General features: G+C 44.4%; 1 protein-coding gene across 3 annotated transcripts in view; it reads right to left on the reverse strand.

Moving 5' to 3' along the window:
- Positions 1 to 19,848, reverse strand: part of LOC137433817 (uncharacterized) — a 214,313-nt gene that overhangs the window by 32,115 nt on the left and 162,350 nt on the right. For all 3 annotated transcript variants that reach the window (XM_068126204.2, XM_068126212.2, XM_068126196.2), the window contains exons 10-12: positions 4,435 to 4,551; positions 4,166 to 4,297; positions 2,420 to 2,592 (exon numbers count right to left, since the gene is read on the reverse strand). In XM_068126204.2, the coding sequence (XP_067982305.2) occupies positions 2,420 to 2,592; positions 4,166 to 4,297; positions 4,435 to 4,551 (422 nt within the window). The remainder of the gene's footprint in view (positions 1 to 2,419; positions 2,593 to 4,165; positions 4,298 to 4,434; positions 4,552 to 19,848) is intronic.

Genomic DNA, 19,848 nt, shown 5'->3' on the forward strand with positions numbered 1-19,848 from the left:
CGTTGGATTTGCTTTCCAGGAGACGAAGGCAAGTTGTTTCTGGGCAACAGCCTCACCACAAGATTCCGTGTACCATGGACGGGAGGAAGGGTATGACAACTGAAGACGAGATGGGATAAATCTGTGCATGAGAGAGAGCAATTTACTTTGGAAGAATTCCCAGGATGAGTTGATGTCAGAGGTGGTAGAGATGGGAGACCAGTCCAGATGATTGATGGCTGCTTGAAGACCGTGCCAGTTGGCCTGAGTGAAATGCCAGACTCGTCGACGCTGAGCAGGCTCCCTGAGGATGGTCAGAGAGATGTCCACTTTAACAAGGACATGATCAGATGATCTGATCGGAGCAGAAGAAGAGCAGCAGACATTTTCAGGGAAGTTAGTCATAACCAAGTCCAGAAGAGAAGATGTTCCGTTGACTGAGATCCGGGTCGGGAAATTGACAGATTGTGTCAGTCCCAGTGAGTCGCAGAAGTCCTTTGCTGAGGAGCCATGGCTGGTGAGAGAGGTACCCACACCCAGCCAACTGGCATGATGACAGTTGAAATCACCACATATGAGGAAGAGAGAGTTGGGATGAGTAGATAGAAGTTGGTCCATATCATCAGACAGCGAGATGTAGATGGAGTCATCACTGTTTGGTGGACGGTACAACACACATATGAACAAGAGGTGGGAGCGAAGGGGAAGCCGTAGCCAGAGGTATTCCTGGGGGTGAGGTGGAGAGAGTGCAGTGCAGGGCGAGTGAGGAAGAGAGTTTTTGATAAAGATAGCAACCCCGCCTCCAGGACGCGGCTCAGGTCTATCATACCGGAGGAGGGAGTAGCCCGGGAGAGATACTATGGAATCAGAGACATCATAAAGGAGGAAAGTTTCTGTTAAGCAGATCACGTCTGGTTTGACAGAAGCAACCTGTATGGAGAGATCAGTTAAGTTTGAACGAAGGCCCCGGATGTTTGAGGTCCATACCGTTAATGAAGAGGAAGGGGGAGCATCAGATACAGAACAGGGGGGAGGAGGGGTAGGGTAAGATGTGGAAGAGGTGGAAGAGGTAGGGAGAGCTGTTGAAGGTGTGTCAGAGATTTCAGAATAGCTCGCAGAAAGGGAAGGATGGGGCGGACAAAAGGTTTGATGGTGATTGGGTGAGCCACAATGGGGTGTTATTTGAGGAGGGGGAAGAGCGAGGCAGAAGGTTGGGGGAGATGGAGGTGAGAGTTTGAAGGGGGAAGAAGCGGGGAGGACGCTTTGAGGAGGGGGAGTGAGAGGGGGGAAATTGAGAAGCAATGAGGGTGGGGAGATTTGAAGGGGAGGGGTGAGGGGGGAGTTTGGGAGGGAAGGGACAAGGGGAGGGATTTGAAAGGGATGGGATATGGGGGAGATTTGGAGGGGAGGGGTGAGGCATGAGTCTAGGAGGGGAGGGGCGAGGGGGCGTCTTGGCGGGGAGGGGTGAGGGGTAGTTTAGGAGGGAGGGGGCAAGGGGGGAGATTTGAAAGGGATGGGTGATGGGGAAGATTTGGAGGGGAGGGGTGATGGGGAAGATTTGGAGGGGAGGGGTTATGGGGAAGATTTGGAGGGGAGGGGTGAGATTGGATTTTTGAAAGTGTACGATTTATGGGAAACGAACATTTATTGCAAAATGAGTTTCTTGTGACCTTTGAGTTAAAAATACGTTTAAGGACGCTGGATGGAGGATGGAGTGCAGGAGAGTTTAGGGAATGTAGAAAAAAGGCACTATAGGAGATGGATATTTTTTTTGGGATGAATTGATTTGGTGAGCAAACTGACAGAATAAACAGTATACTGAACTGACTAAAGGTATTTTAAACCAATTTCAATGCTTGATAGAAGACAGGGCAGCATGTAGAATCATACTAACATAATCATAAGACTTTAAACACACAATCAAAAAAATACCTATTTTGGGGGGGAAGTGCCCAACCCCCCCCCCCCCCCCTCCACCCCTCCACCCCATCACCATAGACCACCTTAGACCCCGATTTTTAAAAAATGCCAGGAACAAACTTTGGTACAACACGGGTGATTATGGTTGCGGTCAGGTTTAATCAGAATTGCATGTGTAGTTTCTGAGAAGCAAGCAAATCCCTATTTTGGGGGGCAACCCCCTGGAACTCCCCAAAGGGGCCGATTTTTTTAATGCTGTGAACAAACTATGGTACATCACGGGTGATGAAGGTTGTGGTGAAGTTTCATTGAAATAGTGTGTGTAGTTTATGAGTAAAAAGCAAAGTCCTATTTTGGGGGTCAAACCTGGATCCACTTTGACCCCCGGTAGGCCCACTTAGACCCCGACTCTTTTAATGCCATGAACAAACTTTAGTCACAACACAACAAATATCATTAGAAAAATTAAATGTAAAAAAATACGGTTGAGAAAGTAAGAGTTGGCTGGAGTTGAACTAACCAGCCACACTGCCGGCCTGTTTCTGGGGTGTGGCACTCCTGCTGCCATCTGTAGTACCACCCAACTCCTTGCGGGGCACCTTTGGTGCAGAAAGGTCCTCTGTCAGGTTCGCGTGCTTCTGCCTTCGGCGCTTCTTGCTCCAGAGCTCATGGCAATCTTGCCAATGTGGCAGGCTGCAGCACAGGGATGAGGAAGCAGTGGAAGTAACCCACATCAATCTCTCAATCCATTACAGGTACATCAATCTTTGCGTTTGCTTCATTCACCCATAATGCCTTGAAATATAATTGCAAAATAGAAAGACAGGCCACTTAAGGTCTTTAGCCATTTTAATCCCATAATGGGCTTGTGATGGAATGAGATTAAAACCAGAAAATTGTTAGCAAATTTGGGATGCTCACATTTCAAAAACTGTGTTCTTGTACAAGTACTGTTGGGTACACCCCTCAGGCCCGACTCCCCTGCCTCACACATCTTGCTCAGCTTGATGCCGTGGAAGCCAAGGCTTTCAAGATCATTGGCCTATCACTTCACCATCGCCAACAGGTCAGTGGTCTCCCTGTCTTCTTCCGCCTCATTGCTGGTCTTGCACCCCTGCCCTCTCCGTGTTTTGTCCCTTCCCAGGTATCTGCAGGACGCATGTCTTCCACCAGCAACACCCTCCTTTGAAACTGCCTAAATCCAGAACCACTGCTCACCTCGACACTTTATTCCTCTTTTTTCCCCACCTGTGGAACCACCTTCTACAATCTCTTCAATCTCATGCTTCCCTCTGGATCTTCAAGACAGCAGTTCACCACCATCTCAGGTCACAAGTTTGGTGGAAATCCCATAACTGGTTCACAAGTTAGCTCGGTAACAGAATTTTTACGGCTGACATTTGACCTCTTAACCCCAAATATAATCAGTTAATCTTTACATCATTATACATAACTGTACCAAGTTTGGCTTAGATCCCTTCAGCCATGCTCAAGTTATAGACCTATTACAGACTCTGACCTTTGACCTCTTGATCCCAAATATAATCAGTTAATCTTTACATCATTATACATAACTGTACCAAGTTTGGCTTAGATCCCTTCAGCCATGCTCAAGTTATAGACCTATTACAGACTCTGACCTTTGACCTCTTAACCCCAAATCTAATCAGTTCATCTTTACATCATTATACATAACTGTACCAAGTTTGGCTTAGATCCCTTCAGCCATGCTCGTTATAGACCTATTACAGACTCTGACCTTTGACCTCTTGATCCCAAATCTAATCAGTTCATCTTTACATCATTAAACATAACTGTTCCAAGTTTGGCTTAGATCCCTTCAGCCATGCTCAAGTTATAGATCTTTTACAGACTCTGACCTTTGACCTTTTGACCCCAAAATCAAATCAGTTCATCTTTGCATCATAATACATGTACCAACTTTGGTCAAATCCCATCACTGGTTCACAAGTTATAGCGGTAACAAGATTTTTACCTAACATGACCTCTGACCTTTGACTTCATGACACCAAAATCTAATCGGTTAATCTTTACCTCATTATACATACCTGCACCATCTTTAACTTAGATCCTTTCAACCGTTCTCAAGTTATCGTGGCAACAAAAGTCGATCACGGATGGACAGCAGGACAGGCAAACCGAAAACATAATGCCTTCGGTGGCTTCGTTGGCAGAGGCTTAAAAATTATTATGAAACCATTTTATAGCCATTATAAGTTTTAATACCACAGTGACAATCACTCACTCTGGTGGAGGAATTTTAAATGGATCGACGTCGAGTAAAAAACTGCTGTGCAGAGCCTGGCTCGCAGTGCAGCGTTTATTTGGGTCCAAGGCAAGCATGTGGTCAAAGAGATCAAGGGCAGCACCAGGAAGGCTGTGGGATTGGGAGGGGGGGAGAGAGAGAGAGAGAGAGAGAGAGAGAGAGAGGGCGGGAGAGATTATAAGGTGGATTTGCTTGAATTGCTCGATCAAGAAAAGGTGCTTTGTGACATTTTGTGCAGCAAGTCATACAACACAAATTCCTCTCGGAGGCGACGACGGTACTGCTTCTTCGGCTTCATGGTATGGAAGTATGGGAGGCGGATCACGTCGGGCCACACAGCAGGACATGGACTACCACACAGTCGACTGCAGGTGCACACACAGCCAAAACAAAAATGAACATTTGTAAATTTGTGACGCCACGATTTGCCTCATTCTTACATTTAATTACATGTTTCTTACATTTTGCCTCTTACATTTAATTACATGTTCCATGTTTTAATTACAATTACATGTCATGTTTCATGAAGATTTCTCAACAATCCTCTCCAAGAAGTTCTGTCGCTCAAGCTTTTGGGTCTCACTATCTGCCATGACCTTTCTTGGGAAAACCACATTTCCAAGCTGTCCTCCAAAGCCAGTCGCCGACTGGGCATCCTCCGTCGTGCGAAGTCCTTCCTTGGCACACCTGAGCTCCTCACCACATACAAGGCTTTCATCCGCAGCTCAATGGAATACTGTTCCCCCCTCTGGGCTGGTGCTCCTGCCTCACACCTAGCTCGTCTTCAAGCTGTCGAAACTAAAGCTTTCAGAATCATTGGAATCTCCCGCGATGAAGCTAACTCCGAGGGCCTTTCACTTACTCACCGCAGGCAGGTAGGTGGTCTTTCTGTCTTCTACCGACTCCTCTCCGGCCTTGCTCCTCCAGCTCTCTCTGTGCTCTGTCCCCCAAATATGCCTACAGGTCACACAAGATCTGCCAGCAACCCTCTGATGGTTAAACTGCCGAAATCTCGGCTCTCTGCTCACCTTCACTCTTTCATTCCTCTTTTCTCCCGCCTCTGGAACAAACTCCCACACGCCCTTCAATCCCACTCCTCCCTCCAGGTCTTTAAAACAGCTGTTCACCACCATCTCTTATCTTCCCTCATCCAAAACCTTGATCTTTTCTACCCCCACTAATTCACCCCAGATCCACCTTGTTTGAAATTCCAACTTCTTTCCTGGAAGTCCTGGCAGTGTCCATATGTTTTATACCTCTCCCACCCCCCTTCCCATGCCTCCCCCCCCAAAGCCCTCTCCCTCCCACAGATCTCTTAATGTCCCTGCTCTCAGATGTTGTGTTTGTGTTCCTCCCACTCTCGCCCCATCTTGCCTACCACTCCCCATGTTATATGTTTTATGTGTCGGTTTGTCTTTCTGTGTGATTAATGTTAGCTCTTTCACGAGCCTCGATCTTGTATACAAAAAAAACAAAAAAAAAAACATGTAGGATCTGTCCCATGCACTCGAGCGAAATTATTTTTTATGCTGACATAAAACCAAGCTCTACAACTAGAGGCAGTAAAAAAATAGAATTTAATTTTGATCAAGGCCTGGTACTTATCTTTCATATGTACTGATCTTGATGAGATACACTGCAAATAAGAAATATGTATAGTCTCCAATGAAGGCCATTCCAGAGATAAAACAGGAAACGAACCCTCATAACCATGAACCTTCACCTTTTTGCTTGGTTTGATATGCCTTCATGTAATATCTCCAGAAAAAAAGAAAAGTGTATCTAGACTTATTTATATAGATATACAGAAACTTGTGGTGAAGTGATTTTAAGGAAGGACATATGGGTGGAAACCTGCACACTTCACGAAACCCGCAACAGGTGTGCATCCGTACTTACAAGAGCAAGAATACACCAGACTCCACCGAGAACAGACCTTTCGGTCCGATCTCCAACTTCCAAGTTCTGGTAGAAACTGCTTCGAATAGCCTCAGTAGCATGCTCTTCCCGAGTCACTAAGCTCATCAAAGGAGGTCATGATGGACACCGCTCTTGGTAAGGAGGAATGCTAGATTCGTGCCTTTGCTGAAAAGGCTCAGATTCCCAACCCCTCCCTTCTTGCTGCACTTATCCCTTGCAGGAAACTCCCGGGAGCAAGTGAGCTTCTCAACTGCAATGGTGGAGAAGGTTCTGCACAAGTTTGACTTATCAGCAACTGGTCCCAATGATATCAGTGCACTCTTCTTCAAAACTTGTCCACCTCCTGAACTGGCAATTCCTCTTTCACAAGTCCTCTACAGATCCGACTTGGAGGCATGTGGAGTGGGGGGTTCACCTCTCCTCAACATTGAAGGGAGCTTACATCATTTCTACCCATAAGAAGATTGCCCAGACAAACCCTCTGAACTACAGGCATGGAAGTTAGCCTTATTCCAATAATTAGCGAAGTAACGGAATTTATTTCAGCAGACTACAAGCAGAGGCAGCGTTAGGGGTGTGCATCCCATGTAATTGCACGGGGCCCCACATTAACGATTGTGGTTCACCATCTTTCGAGACAGGCTCCCCGAGGGTGGGCTTCACTTTGCCGTCAAAACATATCAACTTGTGAGTGGTGATAAACACAGAGCAAGGCGAATGCTCCATCTCTGGGAGAGAAAGCACTGTCACATAATGAATCAATTAAAAACACGTTTTCCCCTGAGGTTTAACGAGACACGAGGACAGGTGACAGGACTACCGATATTAACTTTTTTGTCACACAAGCGGAACACCAGAACCAGAAAAGGGCCCTCGGTCGAGCACATGTGCTGGGGTGTGTTCCATTACCAAGCAGCTTGCAGAGCGCTTGCCAAATGGCTCAAGCACTCAAGCTAGCACTCCATAGAAACGGTTGAGAAGCAAGGCTTGGCAAGCGATTGGTAATGGGACATCGCATAATAATCAGCTATTTGTGTGAGAATGTGTTTATGGCTGGTGGTGTCGGGTGAGATTAGGAGGTTACCGTTATTCTAATCGCATAAAATAATTTAAAATATATCTGCAGGAGCAGTCTGAGGGGATCACGCTATTCTGTTATTACTGCCAATTGTTGATAATATTATTATTGGTAATATTATTATTTTGCAATACTGCAATGTTAATATGAATATGCTATTATCATTATTGTTGTTATTACTTTTGTCATTTTAAGTGCCTTGGAAAAATGCAAAGATAAGGTGGAACGACACTCAAGCTGCTACATATTATACACCTTCCCAAGGGGGAAAAAGGGCAATAGAAACATGGGAATTCCTCCGGATTGTTTGCATTCAAGTGAAGTCTAAAGCAACAAAGGCTAAATGAGTGTGAAAATTGTAATGAAATTGTGTCTAAGTTGAACCCAGGTGTTATGCCGTCTCCAACCACTGAGAGGCTTCTATAAGAACTCGGACGAACATCGCTCCGAGACATTCCTGTGGCATTTATTCTGTGTGATAGTGTATACTCGAATGGTGCGTATATCTAGATGATCCAGGCTTGCTTGCACTAATTGCTAATTGATTGCTACTCCCATGATTATGAAATACTGATACAATGCTTGATGATTTCTTACAGGTGTTGCCAGAGATCGAAACTGAATTAAACCTACTATTGGGACAATGTTGTATATCTTGATTTCTTACAACAAAAATAATACAGAGCCATCTTACTTGTGATACAAATGAGAGTTCTGAAGCATCACTCGCTATGCCCTCTGCCACCACCACCCACCACCCACCCTACCACCACCGGGAGCGGTGCTACATGGTACACATTTACGAAGATACAGTAATTTGCATCATCCCACCTTCAGAAGTCCTGGTAAGGGGTGAAATGAAGTCGCTACAACCTTTGCGATTGACTCGGAGTCCCCATGGCAAGTATAGTTGGTTGAGATTGCACAAGCAACAACAGAACACATCTGACGTCAGACAGACAGACTGTCAACGGACACCAAATTGCGTATTTTAGTGTGATGAGAGATTAACAGTGCTCACAGGGGCCCCACTGGGCCATTATTGCGTTTTGCATGGGTCCCCCAAATGATCAACGCTTCCCCTGACCACAAGGCATATCTTCTTCAACTCTAATATCTGATCACCAGTCTGGGTTCTGTCCGAGCCACGATCCATCCACCGAAGGTATGCCCCTTTTTACTAACTAAGCAAAGAATGGACACTCTGACACTTCAAAGTAAGAGATCAGAGTAGTTACACTGGACATAAGCACTGGTCACCCTTTAGCACCTGGTGACGATTGTTAAACCTTCTGCCAAGAGCATCCAGGTTACTTTCCTTAAATGTCTGGTGGACATTCTTCATGTTTTTAAGCCATGAACAGCTTCGGTGTTCTATTTCCTGCCTTTATTTTGAGTCTGGTGTCCCTCCTTGAAAGGCAGTGCCATTGGTCTTATCTTGTTCCTGATTTAAATCAAAGACATCTCAGCCTCCATGGAAAATCCTGTATACTGCATTGCAGATTATTCCACTAGTAGTGGGACACCAGTGGGAAACCCATGGGCATAGACGTGTAAGAAATATGGACATCTTGAGTTAGATGTTTTATTTCAGTTTTCAGTTTCAGTTATTCAGTTTTCCAAATTGGGTACGGCCAGTTCTTCAGATCCAGAAATGAGGTAATCTACACAATTTATTTATTAATATTTGACTTTATCGTGTATGTAATATTAACTCATGTAATATTTGACCACTCACTCTTCTCCACCCCTCATTCAAATCCTCTCCCTTCCCCCTAACTTCTCTCTCTTTCCCATCCCCACTCCTTCCCCTCCTCACTCCTCTCTCCTTCCCCTCCTCTCTCCTTCCCCTCCTCACTCCTCTCTCCTTCACATCCTCACTCCTCTCTCCTTCCCCCCCTCACTCCTCTCTCCAATCCCCCCTCACTCCTCTCTGGCTCCTCCTCACTCCTCTCCGCCCCCTCCTCACTCCTCTCCGGCCCCTCCTCACTCCTCTCTGGAACTCCTCTCCGGCCCCTCCGCACTCCTCTCCGGCCCCTCCGCACTCCTCTCCCCTCTCCGGCCCCTCCGCACTCCTCTCCGGCCCCTCCGCACTCCTCTCCGGCCCCTCCGCACTCCTCTCCGGCCCCTCCTCACTCCTCTCCGGCCCCTCCTCACCCCTCTCCACTCCTCTCCGGCCCCTCCTCACTCCTCTCCGACCTCTCCTCACTCCTCTCCGACCCCTCTTCACTCCTCTCCGGCCCTCCTCACTCCTCTCCAGCCCCTCCTCACTCCTCCCCGACCCCTCCTCACTCCTCTCCGACCCCTCCTCACTCCTCTCCGACCCCTCTTCACCCCTCTCCGACTCACTCCTCTCCGACCCCTCCTCACGCCTCTCCGACCCCTCCTCATGCCTCTCCAACCCCTCCTCACGCCTCTCCAACCCCTCCTCACGCCTCTCCAACCCATCTTCACTCTTCCCCCAACCCCTCCTCACTCTTCTCCAACCCCTCCTCACTCTTCTCCAACCCCTCCTCACTCTTCTCCAACCCCTCCTCACTTCTCCAACCCCTCCTCACTTCTCCAACCCCTCCTCACTTCTCCAACCGCTCCACATTCCTCTCTACCCCTCTCCCCCCACAGTGCTCTTCCTCCTCACTCATTTCCCCCCTCACTCTCCTCTCCTTCCCCTCTCACTCCTCTCCAACCCGTCCGCTGAACACACTGCACAGGGGAAAGCATCACACACAGGGGAAAGCATCACACACAGGGGAAAGCATCACACACAGGGGAGAAGCGGAGAGCATCACACACAGGGGAGAAGCGGAGAGCATCACACACAGGGGAGAAGCGGAGAGCATCGCACACAGGGGAGAAGCGGAGAGCATCGCACACAGGGGAGAAGCGGAGAGCATTGCACACAGTGGAGAGCATCGCACATAGGGGGAGGGCGAGAGCATCGCACACAGTGGAGAGGGGTAGAGGATCGCACATAGGGGGAGGGGAAAAGAATCACACACAGGGGAAGAGAAGGGAGGGTAGGACGAAGAGTGACACTTCTACCTTGACTTGATTGACTTGACGTGATGAGGGTAGGGAGTGGGGAAAACCCGCCTTTACTGACGTACTTCTGTTGTTCATTTTTAAACTTGAAAGAATCGAATACACTTCACTTTACAAATTAAAAATTGAAGAAAATCAAACGTTGTTAATAAATATTGTTTTCCATAGTTAGTCCACACATACAATTTATCACGTACAAAGTTTTTCGAAGTATTGCTTAATTACATAGTTGGAAAAGAGTTAACTAGCCTTAATTAAACTTTATACATACCTCGGGAACATGAAAAAATATAATTAGATTACGGTTCGATCCCTAACTTCAATTGTTAGTCACTGTACTTTTACGAAGTAATAATATAAATAACAAATTCCCAAGAAGGAAACCCTACCCTCCCTCCTCTCCACCCCTTCCCCCCTCCTTTCACCGTCCCCACATCACGTCTGACTGGACATTCAAAATGGCTATTGGAATACATTTCCCAGTTTCCCCAACTTCCGCTGAAACTGAGACTTAAACCATGCTAGCGACTACGAAAAATTTAATGAGATGGTGAATTAGAGTCGAGATAAAGCCGTGAGGGAGTCTGAATAGACTTTGTATTACAGGCCTTCATTTCATTTAATAGCATGGTGTTGGCTTAGCGTTTAGGGTGCCAGCTTGGGATCCTAGGATCCTGGGTTTGAATCCCGGTCGATTGCTGAATTAACGCCAGGGGGGTTGACTCAGCCTGTCATCCTTCTGAAGTCGATAAATTGAGTACCAGCTCACTGGTAATTCCCTGTGTGTCGCAAGAGGCGACGAACAGGGTTAGCGGCAGGAAGGGCAACCGGCCGTAAAACATTGCTTCACAAAGGGGACCACGGTGCCCAAAAAAGGCTAACCCCTGCTCTGCGGGGAAAAATGGCATCTAAAGGTGGTTCCCTTCATTTCATTTAAAATGCATTTTGTTCTAAAAATGCTAAGTTTCATCCAATTTTCTTCCCGTTTTTTTGCAACTGAGTCGAAAACCATCCCAGCAACTGAAAAATGAAATCAGATATCGAATTAGAGTTTGGTTAAAACTGCAAGAGTCAAAGTGTGAGCCGAACAAAAGAGGCCTCAGAGGTATGTGGAGCAAACAAAATGGTGGAGATTTGATGTTGAAGCCCCTACCAGAATGGGGGAAGACCCACCCATGAACGGACAGACTGGAGGAGAGTATTATAGTGTCAATTCACCAGAAAACCCCACCAATGACAGGTGGAAAGCATCCTTATCAGCCAATTTGGAGAAACTAGAAAACTGGGTACTCACCTGCAATGTCATTCAATGATTTCAAGCAAATACACTTACACACTCACTCTGTCTCAAAATAAATACCACATGGTGAACCATGTATTTTACTTCTGCAATCATTGAACCTCTGGCATAGGTACAATCTTTGAAGCTCCTTGGACAAACAATCTGCCATGACCTTTCCAAGACCAATCACATATCCAAGCTGAGTAGGTAAATTTGAATCCTCCATGTTGCCAAGTCATTCTTTAATAACTCTCAGCTCCTAGCAGTGGACAAAGTAATAACTTCCATCCACAATATGATGTCTTCTGAAAGCGGGTGCTGCCAGATCTCACCTTGAATCCCTGAAAGCAGTAGAATCCAAGGCACTGAGGCTATTTGGATTACCCAACAGGAAGCTGAGATGCAATGTCTGCTCTCCTCCCACAGCAAACAAGTTGATGCCTGAGCTGCTTTCTGTCACCTCATTTCAATTCTAGTCTCACCCACCCTGCCCCGAGGTGATTTGTCTCTCAAGTGATGGCAGGCAGCAGTCACTCAGGTAGCAATATAAATCTTGTTTTTCCTTAATCAGAATTTGCTTCTGTATCCACATTGTCCACCCCCTCATTCTTACCCACATTTCTTATTTGTCCAAGTGTCCATCTATTTTGTCCCTCAGCCCTGCTGTTGGTGTTTTCTTCATCTATTTCGGCTGTTCCATCCTGATCCATTCTGTGTTCTTGCTCTGCCACGAGCCTCGACCTTGGCTACGAAACATTGTACACCGAGTCTGTCCAATCAAAGTTCTTCTTTCCACTCTTTAAAAAGGTGAGCAATCAGCATCTCATGTTATCCCTATTATATCTTTCCTATTCAAAACAACAGAATTCTTCATTCATGTGTGTGCATCCGAAATCAAAAATCAAAAACCATTCACAAACGACAAGTCATTGAAAATTCTCAGTACTTCTGAATCGAGAAAATTGTTCAAAACTTCGATACATTGAAATATCGCACCATCATTGCAGCTTTACCGGAGTACCCATCTGCATATAAAGGCTACCATAGTAAGTCCTACAAGAATTTCACTGCTAATCCGGTTCAGCAATCTACTCAATCCACCCTTCAGCAGCAAGTTCAATTAAAAAACAGTTGCGTTGTCAAGCCTTCCACCACTGTCTACAAGTCGATAAAATGTGGGGATCTTTCCGAATGAATGCATATTTTGTGAGAAGTACGCAAAGCAGTGACCCAATGGGACCAAATAGTTTTCCGGAAAAATTGAAACAAAACCAGCTGAACTAAGAATCCGGGAGATTGTAAACACATTTAAGTTAGCCAACGTATTCGTGAAAATCGCGGGGGTAGATTTGATAACAAAGGAAGCTAAAGTACACCATATTTGTCGCCTTGAGAAGAACAAAGCAGCCGAACGACTTTCGAAGAAACTTGTTGCAATACCTGAAGAATCTTCTGACAAGGAGAATTTGAACGTCGGCTTTGAAGAAATATGCCAGTACATTGAAATATATAGAATTGGTAGTTCTAGACCAGAGCACCTCCAATCCATTTATGATCGATACCTTGCAATTTGTGAGGACCTTGAAGTAAAGCCGTCGGCAAGAAGCAGCTAATACTTTGGTCAGCTATTGACAAAACGCTTCGCATCTCGCTTGAAGCTCACCTTGAAAAGGTAACAAGAAAGTTACTACGTCTTTTGTTTTTGTATACTAAGTCGAGGCTCGTGTAAGAGCGAACGCATACAACATATAATAAGGTAGGAGACAAGAGGGGGAGAGAGAGGGGAGCACAACAACAGTAGTGAACAGGGACATCAGGAGATCTGTGGAAGGGAGAGGGCTGGGGTGGGGTACACAGGATAAAGTTAATGGGGATAGTTTCAGGTGGATTAATGGGGATAGAAAAAAAAATCAAGGTTTTGGATGGGGGAAGATAAGAGATGGTGGTGAACAGCTGTTTTGAAGACCTGGAGGGAGGAGTGGGATTGAAGAGTGTGGGAGTTTGTTCCAGAGGCAGGAAAAAAAGGGGAATGAAAGAGTGAAGGTGAGCAGAGATCTTGATTTTGGCAGTTTCACCAGAAGAGGGTTGCTGGCCAACCTCTCCGGTTGGGCGAGAAACCGAGATCTAATCTGGATGGCCGCACATGCACTCGATATGGAGAATATCCCAATGTGGGTCGGCTTCAGTGCAAGATTCTACGTTGATCACCTCCCCAAGCAGGTTGTTTTCTACTTCCCGAACATAGACAGATCACCAACAAATAACAACGTGGACTCAGAAGATGAGGATGATGTTCCGCACATGTTTTTCATGAATGATGATGACGATCACATGGATAGCAATATGGCCATAGAAGATTGAGATCTGGTTTGTTTGGATAATTCATTGAAGAAGACCAGAAGACCACTCCTTTTGCATCTTCAGATGCATTGGGCTGACGAAGCAGTTTCCTACAGTATTGGGCAAAATCCTGGACGGGTCGCCACTCTGCCACAATAATTCATTGAATGACATGAATTAATTGAATGACAATATTCAAAATGATTTTTCTTCATTGAGTTTCTTTTGGGTTTTTTGTCGGGGTACTTCTGTCATCGGCTTTGCAGGGCACGCCTGTCCTTGGTTCAGTCATGCCCTGCAGTCTGTCTTTGCTTTAGCAGTGCACTGGTCTGTCCTCAGATTAGCAGCACACTTTTCTTTTTTTTTTAAGAAAAAGTGACTTCATATCCATAAAAAATTTTTTAGCACAAATAAAAAATCTTGAAGAACAGTCTTTCTCTGTGTCCCCACATCTTTTACTTCTGCAGGTAGTTGTGTGCGACAAGTGTGATTTCTGACCCCTTTAAATCTAAGGGTCCTTCTTATCCGAAAGTGCCGGATCAGAAATTTTATTACGCTGCACTTTTGTTTCATACCATTAGAATGGAGAAGTTTGGAACAAAAAAATTCTCGGGTGCAAATTTCTGATCAAGACCCTTCATGGACCCTTATAAGGGTCCTTTTTGTATGCAAATGCCAATGATTTTCATTTCTTACGCATGTGTTTTGTATTGAGTATCCAATGTAGATGTCATAAAATAATAATCAGCCTTGGGTGCAAATATTTCTGAAAAATGGTTTTAAGGATCTTTTTAAGGGTCTGCCACATCCTAAGGCCACAAATGCGGAACTCAAGAAATGGGTTTTATTGGATGTGAAGGTAATGGAACACGATTAAGAGCATCAAACCTTTTGGGCATGAGTTTATGATTAACCTTTGACCAGCTCTCAGTCTATCTATCAGTCCTCCTTTGTATGCCAATGTGAACTGCTCTGTCGCTGTATTAATGCCACCCCGTTTGTCATTCAGCTATTCTTTGAGACTGGATCTCTGCAAGATAAAGATTAAAAACAATTCATGTTTTTTGTGAATTGTTTGTGAATTGTGTAGTTGTGAAGTTGTTTGAAATTGTGAAGTCAATTGTGAATTGTGAAAAATGCAACCCCGTTTGTCATTCAGCTATTCTTTGAGACTGGATCTCTGCAAGATAAAGATTAAAAACAATTCATAGACAAGTCATTGACATCTTAGTGGTGTCAATTTAGAGAGGTTTGGTTGGCACCTGTCACATAGATACGAGAAGAAAGTAAATAAAAAACGGTCCTCTTCTGTGAGTCTGGACATTAAAACAAATATTAACGAGCATAGAAACTCCTGGAGGTACTGTATAAAATAGTTGTAAACAAGCATTACGCCTAGGTCCCCCGTCGGTGAAGTGATGTGAGTTGACAAAGTGGAAGACGCAGAAAACATGCTATGACATGATATTTCGCTCACAAGGTTCAGACATACATGGAGGCGGCCATCTTGGATTTTGACGTGGCGACCCAATTTTCAATAGCCTTCTTCCTTGTGCCTAGATACACCCACACACCAGATTAGAAGTTGGTACTTCGCTTATTTTTCAAGATATTCCGCTCACAAGGTTCAGACATACATGGCGGCGGCCATCTTGGATTTTGACGTGGCGACCCAATTTTCAATAGCGTTCTTCCTTATGCCGAGATACACCCACACACCAAATTAGAAGTTGGTACTTCGCTTATTTTTCAAGATATTCATCTCACAAGGTTCAGGCATACATGGCGGCGGCCATCTTGGATTTTGACGTGGCGACCCAAATTTTAAACAGCCTTCTTGCTTGTGCCTAGATACACCCAGACACCAGATTAGAAGTTGGTACTTCGCTAATTTTTCAAGATATTTTGCTCACAAGGTTCAGACATATATATGGTGGCGGCCATCTTGGATTTTGACGTGGCGACCCAATTTTCAATAGCGTTCTTCCTTATGCCGAGATACACCCAAACACCAGATTAGAAGTTGGTATTTCGCTTATTTTTCAAGATATTAATCTCACAAGGTTCAGACATACATGGCGGCGGCCATCTTGGATTTTGACGTGGCGACCCAATTTTAAACAGCGTCCTTCCTTGTGCCTAGATACACCCACACGCCAGATTAGAAGTTGGTACTTCGCTTATTTTTTGCGATATTTCGCTCACAAGGTTCAGACATATATATGGTGGCGGACATCTTGTATTTTGACGTGGCGACCCAATTTTCAATAGCGTTCTTCCTTATGCCGAGATACACCCACACACCAAATTAGACGTTGGTACTTCACTTATATTTCAAGATATTCATCTCACAAGGTTCAGACATACATGGCGGTGGCCATCTTGGATTTTGACGTGGCGACCCAATTTTCAATATCGTTCTTCCTTATGCCTAGATACACCCACACACCAGATTAGAAGTTGGTACTTCGCTTATTTTTCAAGATATTCATCTCACAAGGTTCAGACATACATGGCATCAGACATACATGGCGGCGGCCATCTTGGATTTTGACGTGGGTTGCACCCACACACCAAATTTGAATGCGGTCCTTCGCTTACGCACGCATGCACGCAAACACGCACACACACGCACGCACGGACGGACAGACGGACGGACACACGGACGGAGGGGAAAGCCATAGTCCCCCTTTCACTACGCTGTGCAACGGGGGACAATAAACTGCTAGCTTTATTTGAGAGCTCAGCAGTATATTTTTGCAAGTTAGTTTTTGAGATGCTTTACTTTGATGTTTGCTTTTTTTTACACGAAGGCCTTAAACTTACAATACTCCATTACTAACCTTGACAGTGTGTGTATTTTTGGAAAGATTATATGACATACTAATATACATTATGACAGTCGTGTGATATTTCAGGTCATCCAATAACTTTTTTCTTATTTAAAACTAGAGCATAGTATACAATCAGATGAATACATTAAAGTTGTCAGTGCATGACAAGCTGTACAAGAGGCAGAATTGCTTCACAATACATGTCCCCAACCAAGTTTCAGTTTAACACATTAGAGAGTAAAGGGAAAAAGTCTGGAAAATTTTGCACCAGTAAACACATCCCTTTATTTGGGCAGTATATAATGCCATGTTCGGTGCCAAATATAACAAAAAGAACACGATGTAAAGTCGTGGCCAAAAATATTGGCACCCTTGCACTTTTTCCAAATAACACAATTTTCTCGAAAAATAAGTTGAAATTGACAAAAGTATTTGGTCTCCACAATTTTTTATTTCACTGTCAATGTTACAGAACCTATGTTTTTGATTCAGAACTTAATATATCCTTTTAAATCAGAAAATAAAAAGAAATGTCATTGACAAAATCATTGACACACCAGACTTAATATTTGGCAGCACAGACTTTGGACAAAATAACTGCAGCCAAGGGTTTCCTGTAGCCATTAATGAGCTTCTTACACATCTCAACTGGCAGCTTGGCCCGCTCTTCTTGTGCAAACTGCTCCAGTTCTCCCAAATTTGAAGGGTGCCTTCTCCCAACTGCTGTTTTCAGATCTCCCCACAGGTGTTCAATGGAATTTAGATCTGGACTCATTGCTGGCCACTTCAGAACAGTCCAGCGTTTTGTCTTGAACCATTCCTGGGTGCTTTTTGAAGTGTGTTTGAAGTCATTGTCATGCTACAAGACCCATGACCTTCGACGGAGACCCAGATTTCTGACACTGGGTTGAACATTGCGCTCCAAAATGCCTTGTTAATCTCCTGATTTCATGATGCCATGCACACATTCAAGACAACCAGTGCCAGAGGCAGCACAGCAACCCAAAAACATCACCCAACCTCCTCCATGTTTAACTGTAAGGAAGGTGTTTTCTTTGAAGGCTTCATTTTGATTTCTGTAAACATAGAGATGATGTGCTTTACCACAAAGCTCTAATTTGGTCTCATCAGGTGTGTTTTGGCAAACTCCAGTCGGGCTTTCTCAGCAGTGGGGTCCTCCTGGGTCTCCTAACATAGAACCCCCTTTCATTGAGTTGGCGACGGATGGTGCGAGTTGAAACTGTCGTACCTCGTGTCTGAAGGTCAGCTTGAATCTGTTTGGCAGTTGATTGAAGTTCTTTCTCCACCATTCGAACAATCCTTCGCTGCAATCTTCGATCAAGTTTTCTCTTGCAGCCACTTCCAGGAAGGGTGGCTACAGTGCCATGGGCCTTAAAATTCCTGATAACATTGCGTACGGTGAAACAGGAACATCAAGGTCTCTGGCGATGGACATGTAGCCTTGAGATTGTCCATGCTTGGCCACAATATTGTGTCTGACCTCCTCAGGCAATTCTCTGGTTTTCTTTATTTTCTCCATGCTCATTGCAGTACACAGAGTGACAGAAAACAGCAGAATGAATCCTTTTCTGTATTCAAACTGGTTGAATGAGAACATTTTATATTGCAGGCACTTGAAACTCACCGTTGGTGAGTTCAATTTCAAAGTAAAGGAGAAACAACTGCTTCAAATCTAATTATTTCTAACAACTTCTAAAAGGTGCCAAGAATATTCTCTGGGCCATTTTAGGATTTCTGGGTGGAATAAGCTAAGATTTAGCAAATTTTTCAACTTTTTTGGTTTTGTTCCACTGCAAACCAAAGAAATACATATATGTGGATACCAAAAGATTTTTAATTTCAACAATTTTCAGGAAGAAATGGTGCATTATTTGAAAAATGTGCAAGGGTGCCAATATATTTGGCCACGTTGTACATACATGAAGCAACAACGTGCATACGGCTTATGCACATATATAATACATTGAGTACCAGTTCACTGGTAATTCCCTGTGTGTCGTAAAAAGGCGACAAACAGGGTTGGCGGCAGGAAGGGCATCCGGCCGTAAAACATTGCTTCAAAAAGGGGACCAAAAAAACAACAACAACCACGGTCCCCGAAAAAGGCCAACCCCCGCTTTGCGGGGAAAAATGGCCTCTAAACGGTGGTTTTTGGTGGTTATATACCTGGAGTATTTGACAAACACCCAGGCCTAAGGCCTGTCCATCTGTGCTGTTTCATTTGGGGTGGAGTCAAACCAGCTGTCCAGCCAATGGGCATAAAGCAGTGGTGTGGAGTCAGGTCAGCTGAAAACGGACCCATCTATTATGTACAATATTTTCTAAGTTAAAAAAGGCATTACTTCATGAAAAATTGGCAAAACACCCAAAAACTGAAATTGTTCTGTAACTTATAATATAGCCATGTACCAAGTTTCAGTTAAATATGTTAAATGGTATGGAAAAGGGCAGAAAACCACAGGTGGGATGGGCAGACGGATTGAGAGTAAATCTATAGTACCCTCTGGGTAGGGGACGAATAAAATATGTTGCTCCACCAACGGCAGCAAAGCAGTAAGTTAATGCCATCCAGAAGAAAAAGTCTCAAGACAAAATATGCTCTTAGTAATCGGGTGAAAAAAATTAAGTCAAAATAGTATTCCTTATGAGCACAGAAAAATCATCTACAACAATAGGCCATAAAAATATTGTAGAGATGCAACAATAATATACATTGAACAAAATGTTGACAAGTTCATTGCAAAAAATCAACTATAATTGGCATTTATTTATTCATATATTTAATTCTTTTATTGCAATATCAAAATTAAACTCAAAGACTACTGATATATTCAGGAGGATAGACTTGGTTTCAAAAGCTCTCTGAAAAGTCACAAGCCCAATATTGCCAATGCCATGATATAAAGCTTTTTTCATTCTCCAAAAAAACAAATTCAGCAATGACATCCTTTCACCTTTTGGAAAATTCAAAGCTTAGCCAAGGAAGCCTGCATATTTTGTACGAGAAGTATATCTGGATCTATCCAGACAACGAATCACAAGCCAAAACCTAGAGTGAGAAACCAGGTCCTCTTCGGTTGTTTCAAACAAACAACCAACGTTTCAAAACTATCAGAGCAGAGGCTGGCATACACCCTGTGCTGGT

This window comes from Myxine glutinosa, chromosome 1 (assembly GCF_964187855.1).
Source record: "Myxine glutinosa chromosome 1, kmMyxGlut1.1, whole genome shotgun sequence".
NCBI classification, from domain to species: Eukaryota; Metazoa; Chordata; class Myxini; order Myxiniformes; family Myxinidae; genus Myxine; species Myxine glutinosa.